Source organism: Ranitomeya variabilis, chromosome 4 (assembly GCF_051348905.1).
Source record: "Ranitomeya variabilis isolate aRanVar5 chromosome 4, aRanVar5.hap1, whole genome shotgun sequence".
Taxonomy (NCBI): domain Eukaryota; kingdom Metazoa; phylum Chordata; class Amphibia; order Anura; family Dendrobatidae; genus Ranitomeya; species Ranitomeya variabilis.
In genome coordinates this window covers 551,167,635-551,189,918 of record NC_135235.1, presented here as the reverse complement: position 1 = coordinate 551,189,918, position 22,284 = coordinate 551,167,635, and the positions used below count along the sequence as shown (strand labels likewise).

General features: G+C 42.1%; 1 protein-coding gene across 1 annotated transcript in view; it reads right to left on the bottom strand.

The window, feature by feature from the left end:
* The window catches only part of MYO1D (myosin ID), a 108,992-nt gene that overhangs the window by 46,727 nt on the left and 39,981 nt on the right, over positions 1–22,284 (bottom strand). The window contains exons 2-3 of the mRNA XM_077252661.1: positions 3,118–3,326; positions 2,657–2,750 (exon numbers count right to left, since the gene is read on the bottom strand). Coding sequence (XP_077108776.1) covers positions 2,657–2,750; positions 3,118–3,326 — 303 coding nt within the window. The remainder of the gene's footprint in view (positions 1–2,656; positions 2,751–3,117; positions 3,327–22,284) is intronic.

Genomic DNA, 22,284 nt, shown 5'->3' with positions numbered 1-22,284 from the left:
AGGCTGTCCAGGCCGTGGAAGGCTAACAGTAGTTCCATAAGCCTTCCACTTCCGGATGATGCTCCCATCAGTGGAGACAGGTAGGCCCAACTCCTTGGAAAGGGTTTTGTACCCCTTGCCAGCCTTGTGACCCTCCACGATCTTGTCTCTGATGGCCTTGGAATGCTCCTTTGTCTTTCCCATGTTGACCATGTTTGAGTGCTGTTCACAAGTTTGGGGAGGGTCTTAAATAGTCAGAAAAGGCTGGAAAAAGAGATAATTAATCCAAACATGTGAAGCTCATTGTTCTTTGTGCCTGAACTACTTCTTAATACTTTAGGGGAACCAAACAGAATTCTGGTGGGTTGAGGGGTTGAATAATAAATGACCCTCTGAAAAGACTTTTCACAATTTAAAAAAAAAATAAACAAAGAAATAACATTCTTTTTTGCTGCAGTGCATTTCACACTTCCAGGCTGATCTACAGTCCAAATGTCACAATGCCAAGTTAATTCCAAATGTGTAAACCTGCTAAATCTGCAGGGGGTTGAATACTACTTGTAGGCACTGTATATATATATATACTAGCTGAAGAGCCCGGCGTTGCCTGGGCATAGTAAATATCTGTGGTTAGTTATAGCACCTCACTTCTCTTATTTTCCCATCACGCCTCTCATTTTCCCCATCACATCTTTCATTTTCCCCCTCACATCTCTCATTTTCTCCCTCACACCTCTCATTTTCCCCCTCACTCCTCTCATTCCCCCCTAACACTTGTCATTTCGACCTCACATCTGTCATTTTCTGATCACTCCACTATTTTCCCTCACTCCTCTCATTTTGCACTCACACCTTTTCATTTTCACCTCACACCTCTCATTTTCACCTCAGTATATACATGTTTGTCATCTCCCTTATATATAGTATACACCTGTATGTCATCTCCTGTATATAGTATATACCTGTATGTCATCTCCCCTGTATATAGTATATACCTGCTGTGTGTCATGTCCCCTGTATATAGTATATACCTGTATGTCATCTTCTCCTATATATAGTATATACCTGTATGTAATCTCCTCCTGTATATAGTATATACCTGTGTGTCATCTCACCTATATATAGTATATATCTGTGTGTCATCTCCTCCTGTATATAGTATATACCTGTATGTCATCTCCTCCTATACATAGCATATACCTGTATGTCATCTCCTCCTGTATATACTATATACCTGTAGGTAATCTGCTCCTGTATATAGTATATACCTGTGTGTCATCTCCTCCTGTATATAGTATATACCTGTATGTCATCTCCTGCTGTATGTAGTATGTACCTGTATGTCATCTCCTCCTCTATATAGTATATACCTGTGTGTCATCTCCCCTGTATATAGTATATACCTGTAAGTCATCTCCTCCTGTATATAGTATATACCTGTGTGTCATCTCCCCTGTAAATAGTATATACCTGTGTGTCATCTCCTCCTGTATATAGTGTATATCTGTATGTCATCTCCTCCTGTATTAGACCTCGTTCACACGTTATTTGGTCAGTATTTTTACCTCAGTATTTGTAAGCTAAATTGGCAGCCTGATAAATCCCCAGCCAACAGTAAGCCCACCCCCTGGCAGTATATATTAGCTCACACATACACATAATAGACTGGTCATGTGACTGACAGCTGCCGTATTTCCTATATGGTACATTTGTTGCTCTTGTAGTTTGTCTGCTTATTAATCAGATTTTTATTTTTGAAGGATAATACCAGACTTGTGTGTGTTTTAGGGCGAGTTTCATGTGTCAAGTTGTGTGTGTTGAGTTGCGTGTGGCGACATGCATGTAGCGACTTTTGTGAGATGAGTTTTGTGTGACGACATGCGTGTAGCAACTTTTTGTGTGTCGAGTTGCATGTGACAGGTTAGTGTAGCAAGTTGTGTGCAGCAAGTTTTGCGCATGGCGAGTTTTATGCCTTTTGAGTATGTTCAAGTTTTGTGTGAGGCAACTTTTGCATGTGTTGCAACTTTTGTGCATGTGGCAATTTTTCTGCGTGTGCAAGTTTTGCGTGTGGCGAGTTTTGCACGTGTGGCGAGTTTTGCATGTGGAGAGTTTTGCACGTGGCGAGTTTTGAGCGGCGACTTTTGTGTTTCTACTTTTATGTGGCGAGGTTGGTGTATGTGTGGTGAAATGTGCGCTGAGGGTGGTATATGTGTTCGAGCACGTGGTAGAGTGTGGCGCATTTTGTGTGTGTGTTCATATCCCCGTGGTGGTGTGGTGATTATCCCATGTCGGGGCCCCACCTTAGCAACTGTACAGTATATACTCTTTGGCGCCATCGCTCTCATTCTTTAAGTCCCCCTTGTTCACATCTGGCAGCTGTTAATTTGCCTCCAACACTTTTCCTTTCATTTTTTCCCCATTATGTAGATAGGGGCAAAATTGTTTGGTGAATTGGAAAGCGCGGGGTTAAAATTTCACCTCACAACATAGCTTTGACGCTCTCAGGGTCCAGACGTGTGACTGTGCAAAATTTTGTGGCTGTAGCTGCGACGGTGCAGATGCCAATCCCGGACACACACACACACACATACACACATTCAGCTTTATATAATATATATATATATATATATATATATATATATATACACACACACATGCTGTACATACATATACATACCTCTCCACCTCGGCTCGCTGGCTTGGATTAGTAATGGCGGCTATGTACTGCATTATATATTTACTGGCTTCAGTCTTCCCGGCGCCACTTTCTCCTGCAAGCAAAGAAATAATCATTTCTATAACTGTAAGAAAAATGTAATATACACTGAAGATATCTGTGGGGGGTAATAAAAACTGGAACAAAAGAGTTTTTCATTTTTACATCATACCATGTTAATGGTCCAACATTCTGTGCGGATTAAAGGGAACCTCTCACATTGAGCATATGTGATCCTCAATATATATTATAGGGCAGCAGGAGCTGATCAGATTGATATAGGTTTGCATTAAAAAAAAATAGTATATTTAATTAATTTACATTCTTTTTCGGCTTAGGAGTCCAGTGGGCGGTCCTAATCGGTGATTGACAATTATGCTATGTTATGAAACAAAGATGAAGAGTAGGTATAGAGACAATACCTGATATCACTATGCATGTGTCTTTACAGCGTCTCTTCATGGCCTTGTAAGCTGCGTCTGCGATGGAGAAGAGATGTGGAGGTCTTTCATACAACTCCCTTCCTTTATACTGTTCTATTGTATCCTTCCCATAGATTGGAAGATTCTTGTAGGGGTTCACAGAAACCACCACTTCCCCGATAAAGGTATAGATACGCCCTTTCTCAAACCTGTATCAAAAAGGACAAAAAAGGGAGAATGCTGACTCGATTACAGTCATGGCAATTTATGCAGCCAATAAGTGGTCATTTTTGTTATATCACCACAAGGGGGCGCTGTTCTACAATTTATACTTGGAAATGTATCACAAAAATCACAAACTCCAAAGATGCAACATCGTGCAGTGTACTATCTACTGCTCAACAGAACGTAACCATTGATTATGATCATGGTCTATAAGCCACAATCCAAAGCAATCAGCCCAACCTATACAAAAATTCTAATACACATTTTTAAATTTTGTTTTTTTAATTCCCTGAATTTGTTTTGCACTTTTGGGAAAAGGGCAAGAATAAAATAATGAATTTATAGAAAAAAAAAAAAAAAAGAGGTTGAGAGATAAAGTAACGAGAGGCTAAGAATTGTAATAGAACAATAGAAGGAGCAGAGAAAAAGGAAGATATGCTGTACATTTGTTAAAGCCAATCTCTTGAAACATCTACCTGCCAGGAATCGGCATAACTAATGAGTCTCATTGCAAGGGAGTCAGTCTACTCCAAAATTGAAATTTAACTATTTAGATATTCATTGAGGGGATTTGTCCTGTGTCATTTTGGCCCCTGCATCATCAGAATATGTAGGGCTGGGGAGTTAGATCAGGCAGCACTCTGAAAAGGCAGCTGTCAATCACCATGAGGGAAGGGGCAGAGGATAGTAATTGGGGGGATGGAACAGTGCACTGAAGCCTCCTAATTTACATATCTAATAATTATTATATATTTTTTTTATATAAAAGGGTTTATATAACCAAATGTTTGTTCAAATAGGAGACAAAATGACTAAAGTCTACAGCGCCAGTAGGATTTTTATAGGGGCCAAGTCTCCTACATGAAAGCCCAGTTCAATTTCAGTTTTGGGGGGTGATAGACTCCATTTAATATAGGGAAAATTATTCATGTTATTGTGCAGATTACATGTACGTGTCTTTCATCTGTTCCCCGGGGAGACAATCACATAAATGGATTTCTTTCCACTCACTGCAGGCACCAAATGTAAAGAGCCACAGCTGCATCTACCTGCAACAGGTGGCCCGCTGTATTTTCTTACCATAGTAATAATTAAAGGCACCCTGATGATTTAAACATTATATTATGTAAATCATATGCATACATTTCCCAGAATTTTTTTTTATCCTTCACGATACTAAAGTGGCGTGTGGGCGGTTAGTGGAGGCGATTTATTGTTTTGGAATATGTATGAAGTTTCCAAGTTTTAGTATCTTCACGGATTCTTTATTGACGTGAGACCTAAACAGTGAAGCACAATGGGGAGAGGGGTGTTGGTGCCTTTCAAAATGTTGAAATTAGCACAAACATGGCGTTATGAAATCACACCTATGCTTCTACCTGATGCCCAAGTGACCAGACTGAACCTACCCAATATGAGATCCAAGAATAGAAGGATAAACAAGACGTGCCAAGGCAAGATGGAGGCAAGCAGACTCTAACCTGAAGACTAGGGTTGAGCGAAACGGATCGGACATTTTCAAAAGTCGCCGACTTTCAGCAAAGTTGGGTTTCATGAAACCCGACCCGATCCCACTGTGGGATCGGCCATGCGGTCGGCGATCTTCGCGCCAAAGTCGCGTTTCATATGACGCTTTCCCCGCCATTTTAGGAGGAGGAGGAGGAGCATTGGGTTTCGTGTTTCGGTTGGCCCCCGACTTTTCACAATAATCGGCCGATTTCACACGATCCGACTTTCGAGACAGTCGGGTTTCACGAGACCCGACTCGATCCTAAAAAAGCAAAAGTCGCTCAACCCTACTGAAGACTAGTATGGTTCTACCTTCTTATTGACAGACAGAATAATAGAGCGCCGGCTGTTTCACACTGCCAAACCTTCATCCATCATCATTTGAGAGCTTGGATGAAGCGCTTGGCAGAGTGAAACGGCCGTTACTCTTTTTTTCTCTGTCTGTCTGTATCCTCCGCCCAATATATAATAAAGGAATCATTTTTTCGCCACGGGGTGAGTGCCACAGTTTTTTCTAAGTTCCTCTTTTTGATATTGCCTGTCGGCTATGTTATAACTGACTCAGGACTTAAACAATGTTACTCCATTAATTTGATTGCAAGTATTAGTAGTGCCGACCTACCCTCTTTTCATGTATAAATGTATTTTCAATGGAATATGAGGAGCAAAGCCACTGCCAAACAGCTCTGGCAGCGCCTTATTTCCACTGAAAACAAAAGGATGAGGCATTGAAATTCCAATTACCTGATCGTTCTCTCGCTGACATCATCTGTCAAGGTAGAGAAGTGAGGCCTCCACAGATGGTCTGCAAGGTCGACCAACTTTCATCTAATGTATGTGGTGGGCATTTTTATTGTGGCGACATCTTGACCAACACAGCAATAGGGGAGACACAGCCCTGAGTTATAGATAGTGGGGTGTCCCTGGCTCCCACAGACAGTTTGAGCGTGTAATGGTAGTAGCAAGGTCATACACCTTTCTCATTGGCAGGATTAATGTAACAGTGTCATTTCCACAGAAGTTTTGGTTGTGTAGTGTGGGTTATGCGCTGCAGGCCTGAAGCAGAGGAGAAGCTGAGCTTCTGGGGCTACCTAGCATACTGCTTTTCAATGCCCTTATATCGGAGAGGGACAGCCAATGCAAATGGAAGGTGAGCGAGTCACCCAGGCCAGCGTGGACTGGGCCTACTGCCAAAAATTCTTCTGTAAGTCCTGGTCTTACAGCAAGAGGCCTGAAGACCAAACAGAAGATGGACCAGTATAAAAAAAAACACCACACGTGTACAGCCCAAGATGACAGCCCATAATAATGCCATGATTCAGTATAATATAATCTAACTACTACCCCTCCAAACAGAAAACAGACTTTCCTCTGCTTGACTAACGATATCCAGACAGAGACAGCATCTCTTCTAAACAGTCACAGACCAAAAAAATGTCTAAAACTGACCATTGCTTTTTCTCGTAGACAGTGAAGAATAATTCTAGACCTTGAGGCGACTCTTGGGTTAAGCAGGGGAAAGCTCTAAATGGATTCGGAATAAAGGCTATAAATAGGTCGAGTTTCCTTTCCCAAATTTTATATAATGCCTCTTTATACCTCAATGTCAGCAAAAGCACGGAGTGAAGAAAGAGGGGCCCAGAGCCAGCGGGAAGGGTGGAAGCAAGCAGCAAAGTCAACTAGTAGAACAGTATGGGTTAAAGGGTCAGCCTAACACCTCCGGAGTCATCATAACTGCAATACACAAAGCTCCGACTAGACATCCATATATCAAAAAAAAAATTGGGAGAATTCACAATGCTGGGGTTAGATACACTGAAACGCTTTACAGCAGTGATCGTAGAGCCCAACTTGTCTCTAAAGTACAAAAATTAAAACCATAAAAGTTAATTATACCTATATCCTACTGACAATTGTCAGGAATGTTGAGACAAAATTTGATGCTTGACAGATTTAGTACAGGGGAAGCGGTTGTCCATCAGAAACAAGACCACCGTGTCTAGCCCTGAATTCCCTGTCACCATCGGAAGCTAGATTGTGATGGTACCTAAGGAATTAGGCCGCCCATGACGCTATGTGAGGCACAAGTCAGAAGGAACCACAGTTCACCAGAGACTACTGTGGTACCTTCATTATAGTCCCAGTGGCCAGTGGTATATGCCACCACCTGCCCTGGCTGAAACACCCCCCGTAAAAATCACACCGTCCAACCACGATCACTACTGGACAACCACTTCTTAACAGCTAAAGTTCCTACATAAAAGAAAAAAACAAAAATATTTCTTGGACCAACACTGTTCCTCTGATGTTAACGCTGTGCTTACCAGTAGTCACGCGATATTGTCTGCAGCCCTTACTATTCCAGCATAGCGGGATACACAGAGCCACAATCAGAGGAATGACAATGGTCTCTGAGGTTTTTTATTTTATGTGGGGCCCTTTCACTATTAAGGAGGGATTTTGCAGTAGTGCATCCTCTGATTTGAGTCTCACACAGTGTTTTCTGAAGGCTATAGATGAAGAATGAAGCATGAGGTATACAGGAAAGCTGCAGAACTTAATTATTTAAGGACATTTGTAACTGGAAATCTACCTTAAACGCTATCAATGTAAGTTATTATCTAGCAGTCAATCTGGCAGATAATCTTGACCAAAGCACGTTATTCAAGACTAGAATGTCCAGGTAGAAGTAACGTCTTGTGTAATAAATGAGACAGCGCTATGTTTGGAGACTCTCCCATCCTGTTCTGGGGTGCGGCTGCAGGAGAAGTCGTTCCTTCTAGATTACAAAATACTTCTTGATTATCTTCCCCTCCCTAGAAAAGGAATGAATGAGCAGAGTGGTCTCTGGCTGTGCCAGGGTGTGATCTAATAGACTGGGCATTTACATGACGTATTGGTATGTAAGGAGAATGGTGGTTGAATCAGGTAACAGACATTCACCATTGCAGCACTTGTTACAGGAATTCAGGGATCTGTTGACATGGTGGTAGACTGTTTCCAATAGCAACCAGCAAAATGTTGACTGCAGCTGTGGACTAATGGAGACTGTACAGTAGAGCCCCCATATATATTAAACTAATGTCGATATCAGAGGGATTGGTTGTCAATCTAATATGTGTGTGAGTTCCGGACAATGAATTGTCCTGGGAGATAAACTGAACGTGCCATGCTAAGAAACACTATTCAGTCACAGCTCAGTATATAGTGTGAGACAGCTATAGCTATACCCTAGCTAAAGCTGGCTGTCAGTCAGTGTCGAGACGTGCTTACAGCTGCCGTTCACTATGTACTGAGCGGTGACTGAAGCTGCGCCGGCAGCACATCCATGGCTGAAAGCCCGGCTGCTCGGAGGAAACGAACTATATACTGAGTGGTGACTGAATCCGCTCCAGTTGCACATCAATGACTGAAAGCCAGAGGCTGCCAGGAGGAGTAAAGTTTATTTCCTCCCTGTAGCCGAGTTTTCAGTGTATCGGCCACATGGCTTTAGGACAAATATTAACCTGCAGGTAAATAGTGTTTTTTTTACATAAAAGGTTCACTTTAAAGGATCCACATTTTAGATATGTCTGTGCTCCCTGAGTTTAGCCTGTATGGTAGAGACAGCGGAGATATCTGCAGGTCAAAAGATTAAACTAATGTGCATGGGAGGCTTTACTCAAGATCAAGCAAGTTGAAGATGAAATCTCTAAAAGGTCTAAAGTTAAAGATGACACATTTCCTCTGTATTTTAGAAAAAAAAGTTTTTTTTCCATTTTTTACATTTTATAAATTACAAAAGGGAAAATGGGCAGATTCAAAAGTTCTGGCACCCTTGGAGATTTGTGTGCTCAGATAACTTTGACCAAGGTTTCAGACCTTAGATTGTTAGGGCTATGGCTTGTTCACTATCATCTTTAGGAAAGGCCAGGTGATGCAAATTTCCCAGCTTTATAAAAACCCAGCCTCCTCTAACCTTGTGCCAAAAAACAGCAGCCATGGATTCTTCAAAGCAGCTGCTTAGAACTATGATGACCGAAGAGGTTAAAATTTAAATCTTTGGCCTCAATACTCAAAGGTATGTGTGGAGAAAAATTTCACGAAAAGAACATCTCATCAACTATTAAACATGGGGGTGGATCAATAATGCTTTGGGGTTGGTTGCAGCCAATAGAATGGGGAACATTTCACGGGTAGAAACAAATTTTTGATGCAAACATAACACCATCTTTAAAAATACTGAAGTTGAAAAGAGGATGGCTTCTACAAATAGATAATGCTCCTAAACACGTAAAAATCCACAATAGAGTACCTCAGCTGAAGGTTTATCAATGGCCCTCACAGTCCCCTCTGAACATCATTGAAAATCTGTGGCTAGACCTCAAGATGACCCAGGAATCTCACAGAACTGGAAAATTTTTCCGAAGAAGAATGGATGAAAATCCCTCAAACAAGAATTGAAACACTCTTGGCTGGCTACAAAAAGTGTTTACAAGCTGTGATACTTTCAAAAAGGGAGTGTTACTAGGTGCTAACCATGCAGGGTGGCCAAACTTTTGCATCAGCCCATTTTCCTTTTCATTATTTTTAAGATGTAAAAGAAGAAAATATATATATTTTTGCCTAAAATACAAAGGAAATGTGTCATCTTTAACTTCAGGTCTTTTAGATCATTTCAGCTTCTACTTGCTTCACAAGAACAGTAATTTTGATCACTGTAGTTTTTGGGGTTGAATCACACAAAACTAAGAACTTTCACCATTCAGGAGTTGGTGAAAGCTGTTAGATAAACCAAGTGACAACTGCAATAATGATCCTATTGGTTATTCAGCAGTTTTCATAGAAACAGATACAACTAATGGACTAAGAATATTTAACAAAATTTTGGGATTATTGGTTGCTGGAATATAGGAATTTCAGAAGCAAGATCTTAATTTTTACACTATAGGTACAGCACGATCACACTTGTCATCAGTCCTGTACAGGTGTTTTGTATAAAACGCTCAGCCACGTGATAATATAGCATTACATGCATGTTCAGGCTTCCACACGTCAAGTACACACAACCTATATAGAAGAAGCCGGTGATTTCTCCAAGGTAACATTTTGATCATCATTTTGTAATTTATTACAGATGATTAGGTTTATAGTTACATTAATTACTTGTCTTGTACTCATCCTGAGGAACAGCCCATATCAGGGTGTGTTCACATGTGTCAGATGGGTTGCACACATTTTCGAATGGGGCTTATAAAAATCCGTGCTGAAGGAAACAGCTCTACTCCTATGTATAGAACAAAGTTTCAATAGCAGGCAACAAATCCGCTATGTCTGTCTGAACATCACAATATAGTCAAGAGCTGCATTCACAATTCTGCTAAATCTCATTGGAAACAAATGACAAAATGATCATCTTAGCTGGGTTTTACATGTGCCGCCGTGGCCACTGCAGATTCGCCATACAGAAGCCAACTGGTGTTAATACAATCATTCTGTGCAACCGGAATATCAAGTTATCGGCAGCACATCACCTGTTTACAGAGGACGATGTGCTGTCGAGAACAAACATTTTTAGGCTTCATTGCTGGCCAATGACCAAAAAACGAATGTTCCAAGCAATGCTTGTCCACAATTATCAGAGAATATAAATGAGCCCTTAGGTTAAACAGTGTCTCATTACTGTAGAGCGGAAACTGACAAATTTTGGAAAATTTGCTTCATGTGTCACGTTGGAAATGCGATCTTTCTAAATCAACAGCAAAATTATAATTCCCATAGAAGACAATGCTGTGTGCAAACTGGTCCAAAGTCCATTTATTTACAGAGTTAGATTCCTGTTACACTAACCAATAAATTGTCAGCAATGAACTTCCATAAATGTTATATAGGAAATCGATTGCCAGTCGTTAACTTTCAATGATCATCCAATCGAAGAGCCATTGCTGATCATTGTACAGAAACAACTAAATTGTCTGATGAGCCTGATGTACTTACATTGAAAAAAAATCTGTAAGAACGGCTGCATAATCCTTTTTGAAAGTTTCCCTGCCTAAAATAAAAATGAGCATTTTAGGAGTCCAGCTCTATCAGATCATCACTCATCAATTGCACATTGTATTTTCAGGATTATATACCCATTCTCATATGATTTTAAAAATAAGTACACCAGACTCATCAAGTCTAGAACATGCAAATAGCAATGTAAGCTGTTTTGTGCTGTGAAAGTACTTATATATAATATATATCATATATTCTGATTCTATCCAATCACATTTGACCCTTGGATACTCTGTAGGCCAGTTCTCGCCATGCTTCCCTGTTTCTTTTAATTACTTGGTGTTCATTCCTGTATAAATCATTATGATTATATAATACACACATATACACACCACACTTTCTAATATACTTTAAATACAAAAATTTCCTACCATTCCCTCACTACTCTAACTGTTTTAATTTTTTTATACTTCTTTTTTTAATGACACCTTGTTTGAGAATCCCAGTACATGCTGGGATAGTCAAACGGGTAGTCATCAGGGGGCAGAAGCTTGTTATGGTTCTCAATGGCAAGAGAACATAGCCCAGCATACATATGAACTAGCTCTTGGAAGGATGGAAACTTAAACTGACCATGAACTAAACCTGCCGCACAACTAACAGTAGCCGGGTAGCGTTGCCTACGTTTTATCCCTAGACGCTCAGCGCCAGCCGGAGGACTAACTAATCCTGGCAGAGGAAAATACAGTCCTGGCTCACCTCTAGACAAATTTCCCCGAAAGGCAGACAGAGGCCCCCACATATATTGGCGGTGATTTTAGATGAAAATGACAAACGTAGTATGAAAATAGGTTTAGCAAAATCGAGGTCCGCTTACTAGATAGCAGGAAGACAGAAAGGGCACTTTCATGGTCAGCTGAAAACCCTATCAATACACCATCCTGAAATTACTTTAAGACTCTAGTATTAACTCATAACATCAGAGTGGCAATTTCAGATCACAAGAGCTTTCCAGACACAGAAACGAAACTGCAGCTGTGAACTGGAACAAAATGCAAAAAACAAACAAGGACAAAAGTCCGACTTAGCTGGGAGTTGTCTAGAAGCAGGAACATGCACAGAAAGGCTTCTGATTACAATGTTGACCGGCATGGAAGTGACAGAGGAGCAAGGTTAAATAGCGACTCCCACATCCTGATGGGAACAGGTGAACAGAGGGGATGATGCACACAAGTTCAATTCCACCAGTGGCCACCGGGGGAGCCCAAAATCCAATTTCACAACAGTACCCCCCCCTCAAGGAGGGGGCACCGAACCCTCACCAGAACCACCAGGGCGATCAGGATGAGCCCTATGAAAGGCACGGACCAGATCGGAGGCATGAACATCAGAGGCAGTAACCCAAGAATTATCCTCCTGACCGTATCCCTTCCATTTGACCAGATACTGGAGTTTCCGTCTGGAAACACGAGAGTCCAAGATTTTTTCCACAACGTACTCCAACTCGCCCTCAACCAACACCGGAGCAGGAGGCTCAACGGAAGGCACAACCGGTACCTCATACCTGCGCAATAATGACCGATGAAAAACATTATGAATAGAAAAAGATGCAGGGAGGTCCAAACGGAAGGACACAGGGTTAAGAATCTCCAATATCTTGTACGGGCCGATGAACCGAGGCTTAAACTTAGGAGAAGAAACCCTCATAGGGACAAAACGAGAAGACAACCACACCAAGTCCCCGACACAAAGCCGAGGACCAACCCGACGCCGGCGGTTGGCAAAAAGCTGAGTCTTCTCCTGGGACAACTTCAAATTGTCCACTACCTGCCCCCAAATCTGATGCAACCTCTCCACCACAGCATCCACTCCAGGACAATCCGAAGATTCCACCTGACCGGAGGAAAATCGAGGATGAAACCCCGAATTACAGAAAAAAGGAGACACCAAGGTGGCAGAGCTGGCCCGATTATTGAGGGCAAACTCCGCTAAAGGCAAAAAAGCAACCCAATCATCCTGATCTGCAGACACAAAACACCTCAAATATGTCTCCAAAGTCTGATTCGTCAGCTCGGTCTGGCCATTAGTCTGAGGATGGAAAGCAGACGAGAAAGACAAATCTATGCCCATCCTAGCACAGAATGCCCGCCAAAATCTAGACACGAATTGGGTTCCTCTGTCAGAAACGATATTCTCCGGAATACCATGCAAACGAACCACATTTTGAAAAAACAGAGGAACCAACTCGGAAGAAGAAGGCAACTTAGGCAGGGGAACCAAATGGACCATCTTAGAGAAACGGTCACACACCACCCAGATGACAGACATCTTCTGAGAAACAGGAAGATCCGAAATAAAATCCATCGAGATGTGCGTCCAAGGCCTCTTCGGGATAGGCAAGGGCAACAACAATCCACTAGCCCGAGAACAACAAGGCTTGGCCCGAGCACAAACGTCACAAGACTGCACAAAGCCTCGTACATCTCGTGACAGGGAAGGCCACCAGAAGGACCTTGCCACCAAATCCCTGGTACCAAAGATTCCAGGATGACCTGCCAACGCAGAAGAATGAACCTCAGAAATGACTTTACTGGTCCAATCATCAGGAACAAACAGTCTACCAGGTGGGCAACGATCAGGTCTATCCGCCTGAAACTCCTGCAAGGCCCGCCGCAGGTCTGGAGAAACGGCAGACAATATCACTCCATCCTTAAGGATACCTGTAGGTTCAGAATTACCAGGGGAGTCAGGCTCAAAACTCCTAGAAAGGGCATCCGCCTTAACATTCTTAGAACCCGGTAGGTATGACACCACAAAATTAAACCGAGAGAAAAACAACGACCAGCGCGCCTGTCTAGGATTCAGGCGTCTGGCGGACTCAAGATAAATTAAATTTTTGTGGTCGGTCAATACCACCACCTGATGTCTAGCCCCCTCAAGCCAATGACGCCACTCCTCAAAAGCCCACTTCATGGCCAAAAGCTCCCGATTCCCAATATCATAATTCCGCTCGGCGGGCGAAAATTTACGAGAAAAAAAAGCACAAGGTTTCATCACGGAGCAGTCGGAACTTCTCTGCGACAAAACCGCCCCAGCTCCGATTTCAGAAGCGTCGACCTCAACCTGAAAAGGAAGAGCAACATCAGGCTGACGCAACACAGGGGTGGAAGAAAAGCGGCGCTTAAGCTCCCGAAAGGCCTCCACAGCAGCAGGGGACCAATCAGCAACATCAGCACCCTTCTTAGTCAAATCAGTCAATGGTTTAACAACATCAGAAAAACCAGCAATAAATCGACGATAAAAGTTAGCAAAGCCCAAAAATTTCTGAAGACTCTTAAGAGAAGAGGGTTGCGTCCAATCACAAATAGCCTGAACCTTGACAGGATCCATCTCGATGGAAGAGGGGGAAAAAATATATCCCAAGAAGGAAATCTTTTGAACCCCAAAAACGCACTTAGAACCCTTCACACACAAGGAATTAGACCGCAAAACCTGAAAAACCCTCCTGACCTGCTGGACATGAGAGTCCCAGTCATCCGAAAAAATCAGAATATCATCCAGATACACAATCATAAATTTATCCAAATAATCACGGAAAATGTCATGCATAAAGGACTGAAAGACTGAAGGGGCATTTGAAAGGCCAAAAGGCATCACCAAATACTCAAAGTGGCCCTCGGGCGTATTAAATGCGGTTTTCCACTCATCCCCCTGCTTAATTCGCACCAAATTATACGCCCCACGGAGATCTATCTTAGAGAACCACTTGGCCCCCTTTATGCGAGCAAACAAATCAGTCAGCAGTGGCAACGGATATTGATATTTAACCGTGATTTTATTCAAAAGCCGATAATCAATACACGGCCTCAAAGAGCCATCTTTCTTAGACACAAAGAAAAAACCGGCTCCTAAGGGAGATGACGAAGGACGAATATGTCCCTTTTCCAAGGACTCCTTTATATATTCTCGCATAGCAGCATGTTCAGGCACAGACAGATTAAATAAACGACCCTTAGGGTATTTACTACCCGGAATCAAATCTATGGCACAATCGCACTCCCGGTGCGGAGGTAATGAACCAAGCTTAGGTTCTTCAAAAACGTCACGATAGTCAGACAAGAATTCAGGAATCTCAGAGGGAATAGATGATGAAATGGAAACCAAAGGTACGTCCCCATGCGTCCCCTTACATCCCCAGTTTAACACAGACATAGCTTTCCAGTCAAGGACTGGGTTATGAGATTGCAGCCATGGCAATCCAAGCACCAACACATCATGTAGATTATACAGCACAAGAAAGCGAATAATCTCCTGGTGATCCGGATTAATCCGCATAGTTACTTGTGTCCAGTATTGTGGTTTATTACTAGCCAATGGGGTGGAGTCAATCCCCTTCAGAGGTATAGGAGTTTCAAGAGGCTCTAAATCATACCCACAGCGTTTGGCAAAGGACCAATCCATAAGACTCAAAGCGGCGCCAGAGTCGACATAGGCGTCCGCGGTAATAGATGATAAAGAACAAATCAGGGTCACAGATAGAATAAACTTAGACTGAAAAGTGCCAATTGAAACTGACTTATCAAGCTTCTTAGTGCGCTTAGGGCATGCTGATATAACATGAGTTGAATCACCACAATAAAAGCACAACCCATTTTTTCGTCTAAAATTCTGCCGTTCGCTTCTGGACAGAATTCTATCACATTGCATATTCTCTGGCGTCTTCTCAGTAGACACCGCCAAATGGTGCACAGGTTTGCGCTCCCGCAGACGTCTATCGATCTGGATAGCCATTGTCATGGACTCATTCAGACCCGCAGGCACAGGGAACCCCACCATAACATCCTTAATGGCATCAGAGAGACCCTCTCTGAAATTCGCCGCCAGGGCGCACTCATTCCACTGAGTAAGCACAGACCATTTACGGAATTTTTGGCAGTATATTTCAACTTCATCTTGCCCCTGAGATAGGGACATCAAGGCTTTTTCCGCCTGAAGCTCTAAATGAGGTTCCTCATAAAGCAACCCCAAGGCCAGAAAAAACGCATCCACATTGAGCAACGCAGGATCCCCTGGAGCCAATGCAAAAGCCCAATCTTGAGGGTCGCCCCGGAGCAAGGAAATCACAATCCTGACCTGCTGTGCAGGATCTCCAGCAGAGCGAGATTTCAGGGACAAAAACAACTTGCAATTATTTTTGAAATTTTGAAAGCAAGATCTATTCCCCGAGAAAAATTCAGGCAAAGGAATTCTAGGTTCAGATATAGGAACATGAACAACAAAATCTTGTAAATTTTGAACTTTCGTGGTGAGATTATTCAAACCTGCAGCTAAACTCTGAATATCCATTTTAAACAGGTGAACACAGAGCCATTCCAGGATTAGAAGGAGAGAGAGAGAGGAAGGCTGCAATATAGGCAGACTTGCAAGTGATTCAATTGAAAGCACACTCAGAACTGAAGGAAAAAAAAAAAAAAAAAAATTTCAGCAGACTTCTTTTTTCTCTCCTTTCTCTGCCAATTAATTTAACCCTTTGTGGGCCGGTCAAACTGTTATGGTTCTCAATGGCAAGAGAACATAGCCCAGCATACATATGAACTAGCTCTTGGAAGGATGGAAACTTAAACTGACCATGAACTAAACCTGCCGCACAACTAACAGTAGCCGGGTAGCGTTGCCTACGTTTTATCCCTAGACGCTCAGCGCCAGCCGGAGGACTAACTAATCCTGGCAGAGGAAAATACAGTCCTGGCTCACCTCTAGAGAAATTTCCCCGAAAGGCAGACAGAGGCCCCCACATATATTGGCGGTGATTTTAGATGAAAATGACAAACGTAGTATGAAAATAGGTTTAGCAAAATCGAGGTCCGCTTACTAGATAGCAGGAAGACAGAAAGGGCACTTTCATGGTCAGCTGAAAACCCTATCAAAATACCATCCTGAAATTACTTTAAGACTCTAGTATTAACTCATAACATCAGAGTGGCAATTTCAGATCACAAGAGCTTTCCAGACACAGAAACGAAACTGCAGCTGTGAACTGGAACAAAATGCAAAAAACAAACAAGGACAAAAGTCCGACTTAGCTGGGAGTTGTCTAGAAGCAGGAACATGCACAGAAAGGCTTCTGATTACAATGTTGACCGGCATGGAAGTGACAAAGGAGCAAGGTTAAATAGCGACTCCCACATCCTGATGGGAACAGGTGAACAGAGGGGATGATGCACACAAGTTCAATTCCACCAGTGGCCACCGGGGGAGCCCAAAATCCAATTTCACAACAGAAGCTGCTGTCACTACCGCAGCCCCTGCCTCCCTTCCTGAAACAAAGCATCATCAGTGACGTCCCTTTCAGGGGCTGGGCTAGTCCCTGCTATACTGAGCATGTGTCGGTTATCAACGCTGAGTAGGATCTGGTCACTGTGTGATATTACTTTAATTACACGGTGACAGTGCGCTCCCTCGACGGCTCTGATCAGATGTACTGAGGTGGAAAGAGAGTGCACTGTCAGTGCGTGTTCTAAGAAGAAGATTACTTATGAAGAAAAAGCAGATGGCATCTTCTCTGCCCCCTCTGCCTAGATAGTTATGTAAAACTAAAATGCATTTTAGTTTTGGTTCAACCCTTTAACATATAGTTAATAGTAAGTGCTAGTTCCGAACACTGGTGCATTTTGAGACAAGAGGTTAGCAGATGAGGAAAGGATCCTTCCCCTTTGTGCTATTTCTATAGACTTTTTCTGACTTTATAGGTGATATGAACATGACAAACACTTGCGTGCCTGCTAATATAACCACTCCCTGGTTGTACAGCACTAGTGTTAACTTCTCAAATTGGTCTTCTAAAGTCCACAATAAACCTTTATAACCTATACTAGAAATTACACCAATTAACCCATAAACTACTCTTTATTTCCTAAGGCCTGGAGAATTGCAAAAGAGGGCAGGGATGTTACTAAATCAGGTACAGATATTCCAACATCTGTCATTATTTCATCATCTTACTGATTCATCATGTATTGTTCTATATGGCAACAGAAAAAAAAAATATCCTCTATAGGTTCCCATGGAGGTATAAATTGGACATTCTTACCTTTCCCCTTGCACTGGGAAAAGCAACCAAGCTGGTATTGACTTTATGCTGGGAGGCTGCCTGCTTCTGCAGAAACCTCCTTCACTGCTCTGTCTTTAGGGGGAGACAAAACGATCCCACCATCCCATCCAACAGCTACAGATGCAGAGGCCAAAATCCAAACCTCGATTTTGCACCTAGATTGCTATAGATCTGCATCAGGACGCAGCAGAACGTCTTAGGCTATGTTCCCATCTGTTTTCATACATGACGTTTGGCCGTTCTGTTTTAAGGAACAGACAAATGGAATTAATGTCCTAAACCGACCGGTTGCGTAACTGATGCAAACAGAAGCAGAGAGACCATATTGATTATTATGGTGTCTGTCTGGGTTCCATTATGGGTCCGGTTTTAGAACTGAAAAAAAAAACACCCAATTTCCACATGATGTTCTCTCTGTTCTGTTCAAAAAATGGACATAACAGAACACATGTATATGAGCTGAGGCGCACCGCAATATATACATAAGTGAACGAAATAGTCACTTGGTATACTGAGGTGCTACATCAGGTAGAAACTAGGAGAAAAAGAGGCAAGAAAAGAAGGGCTACCTACAAGTATCTGCACACTCAAATCATAACCGTGAAGTATTAACGTTTATTAGACACAAGAAAGTGATTAAAAAAAAAAAGATTAAAATACTACAACCAGGGTTCCCAGGCCAAAAGCACCTCAAAATATGAAGACCAATGTTGTACATAGAGTAATCCATCCACATAATAATATACAATACATAATCCAAATGTTCACATAATAAGACTGATGTAATGTACATAGATGAAAGGTCACACGTATACACACACATGGTATATGTAGTGAAAATCACCCCAAGGGTGTGAGCCTGCGAATAGCCTAGTCAAATTGTAAGGCTGGAATTGTATGGGTCCTATACCTGACAGTAGTTAAGATAAAATAAAGATCCAGTCTCCTTTGAAGATGGTCATAAGGAGGAACATACAAAAACATAGTCAGAACTTGGTTCCATAAGGCTACGTCCGTATAAGGCTACATCCGTATAACGAGAGACACAGTTGGGATCAAAGGTGTATGATCAAATGGCTGCCAAGAAAGCAGTACCTAAGGTTACATTCCTGAAAGAAAATCCCCGAAGAAGTAGACCTACATGTAAGAGGTAGGATCGCCGGGGAAAGGAACCAAATCTCAAAGAGCTCAGGTAAGGGTGGAGGGCGGAGGGCGGAGGGCGGAGGGTTACGCTCTAGGAACACAATACTAACAATGCTCAGTATCATGATGATTGGATGTCCCCACAACAATAGGGTGCAGACACTTGGCAGACTATCACGGCCTGCAGCAGGTTGCACTTCTTGCAGTTTTCCAGGAGGCTCACATAATGAGCACATGAACCCCTTCTGTATATGTGTAAGTCTATTTACATGGATCCACGTGCACAGCTCCACCCGGCCGCTCTGATCCTGCAATGTGTTTTTAGTTAGAAGGGACATTTTTGTGGTGCGGTTGGCTTATTCCACAGGGGGAAAAAACATTAGAGACTTGAATTCCTGCACAGACCTTTGGCAGCATGATTTTAACTCATTCTCACTCATGCAAGGTTAATTGTCCAAAAAAAATCGGAGTCAGACGAGGGTATAAAAAAATTGTCTGATTTTCATCCAGAAAATTTTGACGATTTTCACCCATATTGTCATCCATGTGTCCATAAGCGACATCCATATTCTATGCGAACAGTTTAAAATGTACCTGATTAAATACAATTACTGATACTAAGAATTACAATGAATCTGCAAAAATGTAATGCAATATGGATGATTTGTATGGGGTTTGATTTTTTGTGTGCATCCATAAACTTTAATATGCAATGAGTAAATAGGGTTGGATCTGCAGTACCCCGCTTTGGCCACTATGCAGCTGACGGAGCTGTGGTGATCCGCTCTGCAACTAAGCATATTGGCTGCCGCCGGCATTAGGGACAGCTAATCTGTGGGGGTGCCAGGTATCACACCCTCACCAATTTGGTATGGATGACCTATGCTAAGGAGAAGCCATCAATTAAAAGTGCCAGATAACCTCTTTAAAAGTATGTGCGTATGACGTCTTTTTCAGGTGGATTCATACAGTGACATGTAAAAGTATGGGCACCCCTGATCAAAATTACGGTTATTGTGAACAGTTCAGCAAGCTGAGCACAAAAATGGGAGATGCAAAAGATTGGGAACCCTTAGTACCTAGTAGCACCCCCTTTTGAAAGTTTCACATCCTTTTAAACGCTTTTTGTAGCCAGACAAGAGGCTTTCAATTCTTGTTTAAGGGATTTTCATCCATTCTTCCTTGGAAATTTCTTCCAGTCCTGTGAGATTTCTGGGTCGTCTTGCATGCACTGCTTTTTTGAGGTCTAGCCACATATTTTCAATGATGTTTAGATCAGGGGACTGTGAGGGCCATTGTAAAAAACTTTCAGCTTGCGCTTTTTCAGCTACTCTATTGTGGATTTTGCCATGTGTTTAGCATTATTATCCATTTGTAGAAGCCACCCCCTTTTTAACTTTAGCTCTTTTACAGATGGTATTACGTTTGCATTAAGAATTTGTTGACATTTCATTGAATCCATTCTTCCCTCTACCCGTGAAATGTTCTCTGTGCCATTGACTGCAACACAACCCCAAGGCATGATTGAGCCACCACCATGCTTACTCGTTGGCGAGATGTTCTTTTACTGAAATTCTGTGCCTTTTTTTCTCCACACATACCTTTGATCACTGTGGCCAAAGAGTTCTATTGAAACCTCAATGGTCCACAGGACTTGTTTCCAAAATGCATTACATGTTATTTTCCATACTTCTACTGCTGAATTCTATGGTGAGGGCGGAGGAGAGGCTTTCTTCTAATGACTCTTACATGAAGGCCATATTTGTGCAGGTGTCTCTGAACAGTACAAGAATGTATCACAACTCCAGAGTCTGTTAAATCTTTATGAAGGTCTTTTGCAGTATGTGAGTATCATTTTTGTGTATATTTCTATTTTAGTTATTTTCATGGTGTTCTCTTGTAGGAGTTATTTGCTAATTGATGAATTGCTGTTGCTGCCATCTGATATCAGCCCCACAGCACTGTATTGTTTGCTAATATGCTAATGACATGGTGACCTAGCTTGTTGAAACAATGAGCCCCTGAGACCTTCCCCCTCCTGACCTGTGAATGAGGAGGGAGACTTAAAATATCAGGGAGGTGAGACACAGATCAGTCCTGTGTGGAACTATGATGTGTGTACACAGCATCTCAGAGAGAAAGAAGAGTATATGGACTATGCTATCCTCTGTCTGCTGGATTGTTGGACTTTTATCCTGTTACTGAACTGCATTCGTGTTCTGGACTATTTTATCCTTTGTGTGGTGGATTATATATGGACCTTTTGTATTTTTGCCTAAATAAAGGTCTTGGGTTTCTTCACTATTCGTAGGCTCTGTTAATTTGTGTGGTACCGGAGTAGGACCCCGTGACAAGAGGGAATTCCGATTTGCTTCTCTAGCAGCTCACTGAAATTTTGCTTGGTCTTCCAGACCTCAGTTTCACCTCCACTGTTCCTGTTAACTGCCATTTCTTAATTCTATTTCGAACTAAGGAAAGTGCAACTTGAAAACGCTTTGCTATCTTCTTATTGCCTTCTTCTGCTTTGTGGGCCCCCACCATTTTCATTTTCAGAGTAGTAGGGAGCTGCTTAGAAGAACCAATGGCTGCAGTTTTTGGCACAAGGTTAGAGGAGGCTGGGTTTTTATAAATCTGGGAAATGTGCATCACCTGGGCCTTTCCAAGCAATGCTAGTGAACAAGCCATAACCTTAGCAGGCCAATTAAGGTCTGAAACCTTGGTCAAAGTTATCCGAGCACATAATTCTTCAAGGGCGCCTAAACGTTTGCATTGGCCCATTTTCCTTTTTATAATTTTTAAAATTAAAAAAAATTAAAGTATAGATAATTTTCAGCCTTATATACAAAGGAAATGTGTCATCTATAACTTTAGGCCTTTTAAAGAACATTTCATATTCAACTTGCTTAACTGTTCACAATAACAGCAATTTTGACCAGGGGTGTCCAAACCTTTACATGAAACTGTATTACTGTGCACATTTTCAGACTTTTGGTACTTCTTTGAAATGTTTCACGATTTAGAAACCTGCTAGCGGATAAAAGAAGCAACATGTACATTCTTCCGTTAGGAAGTCTCTCGCCACCATTATGGAAAGCATAGAGAAAAGACACTGGAGGAGGAACAATCTCAAAATACAACATCAAAGTAGTCAGCAAAGCCGTTTCAGAAACAAGAACATTTTCTACTTTACTTTGCTAGAA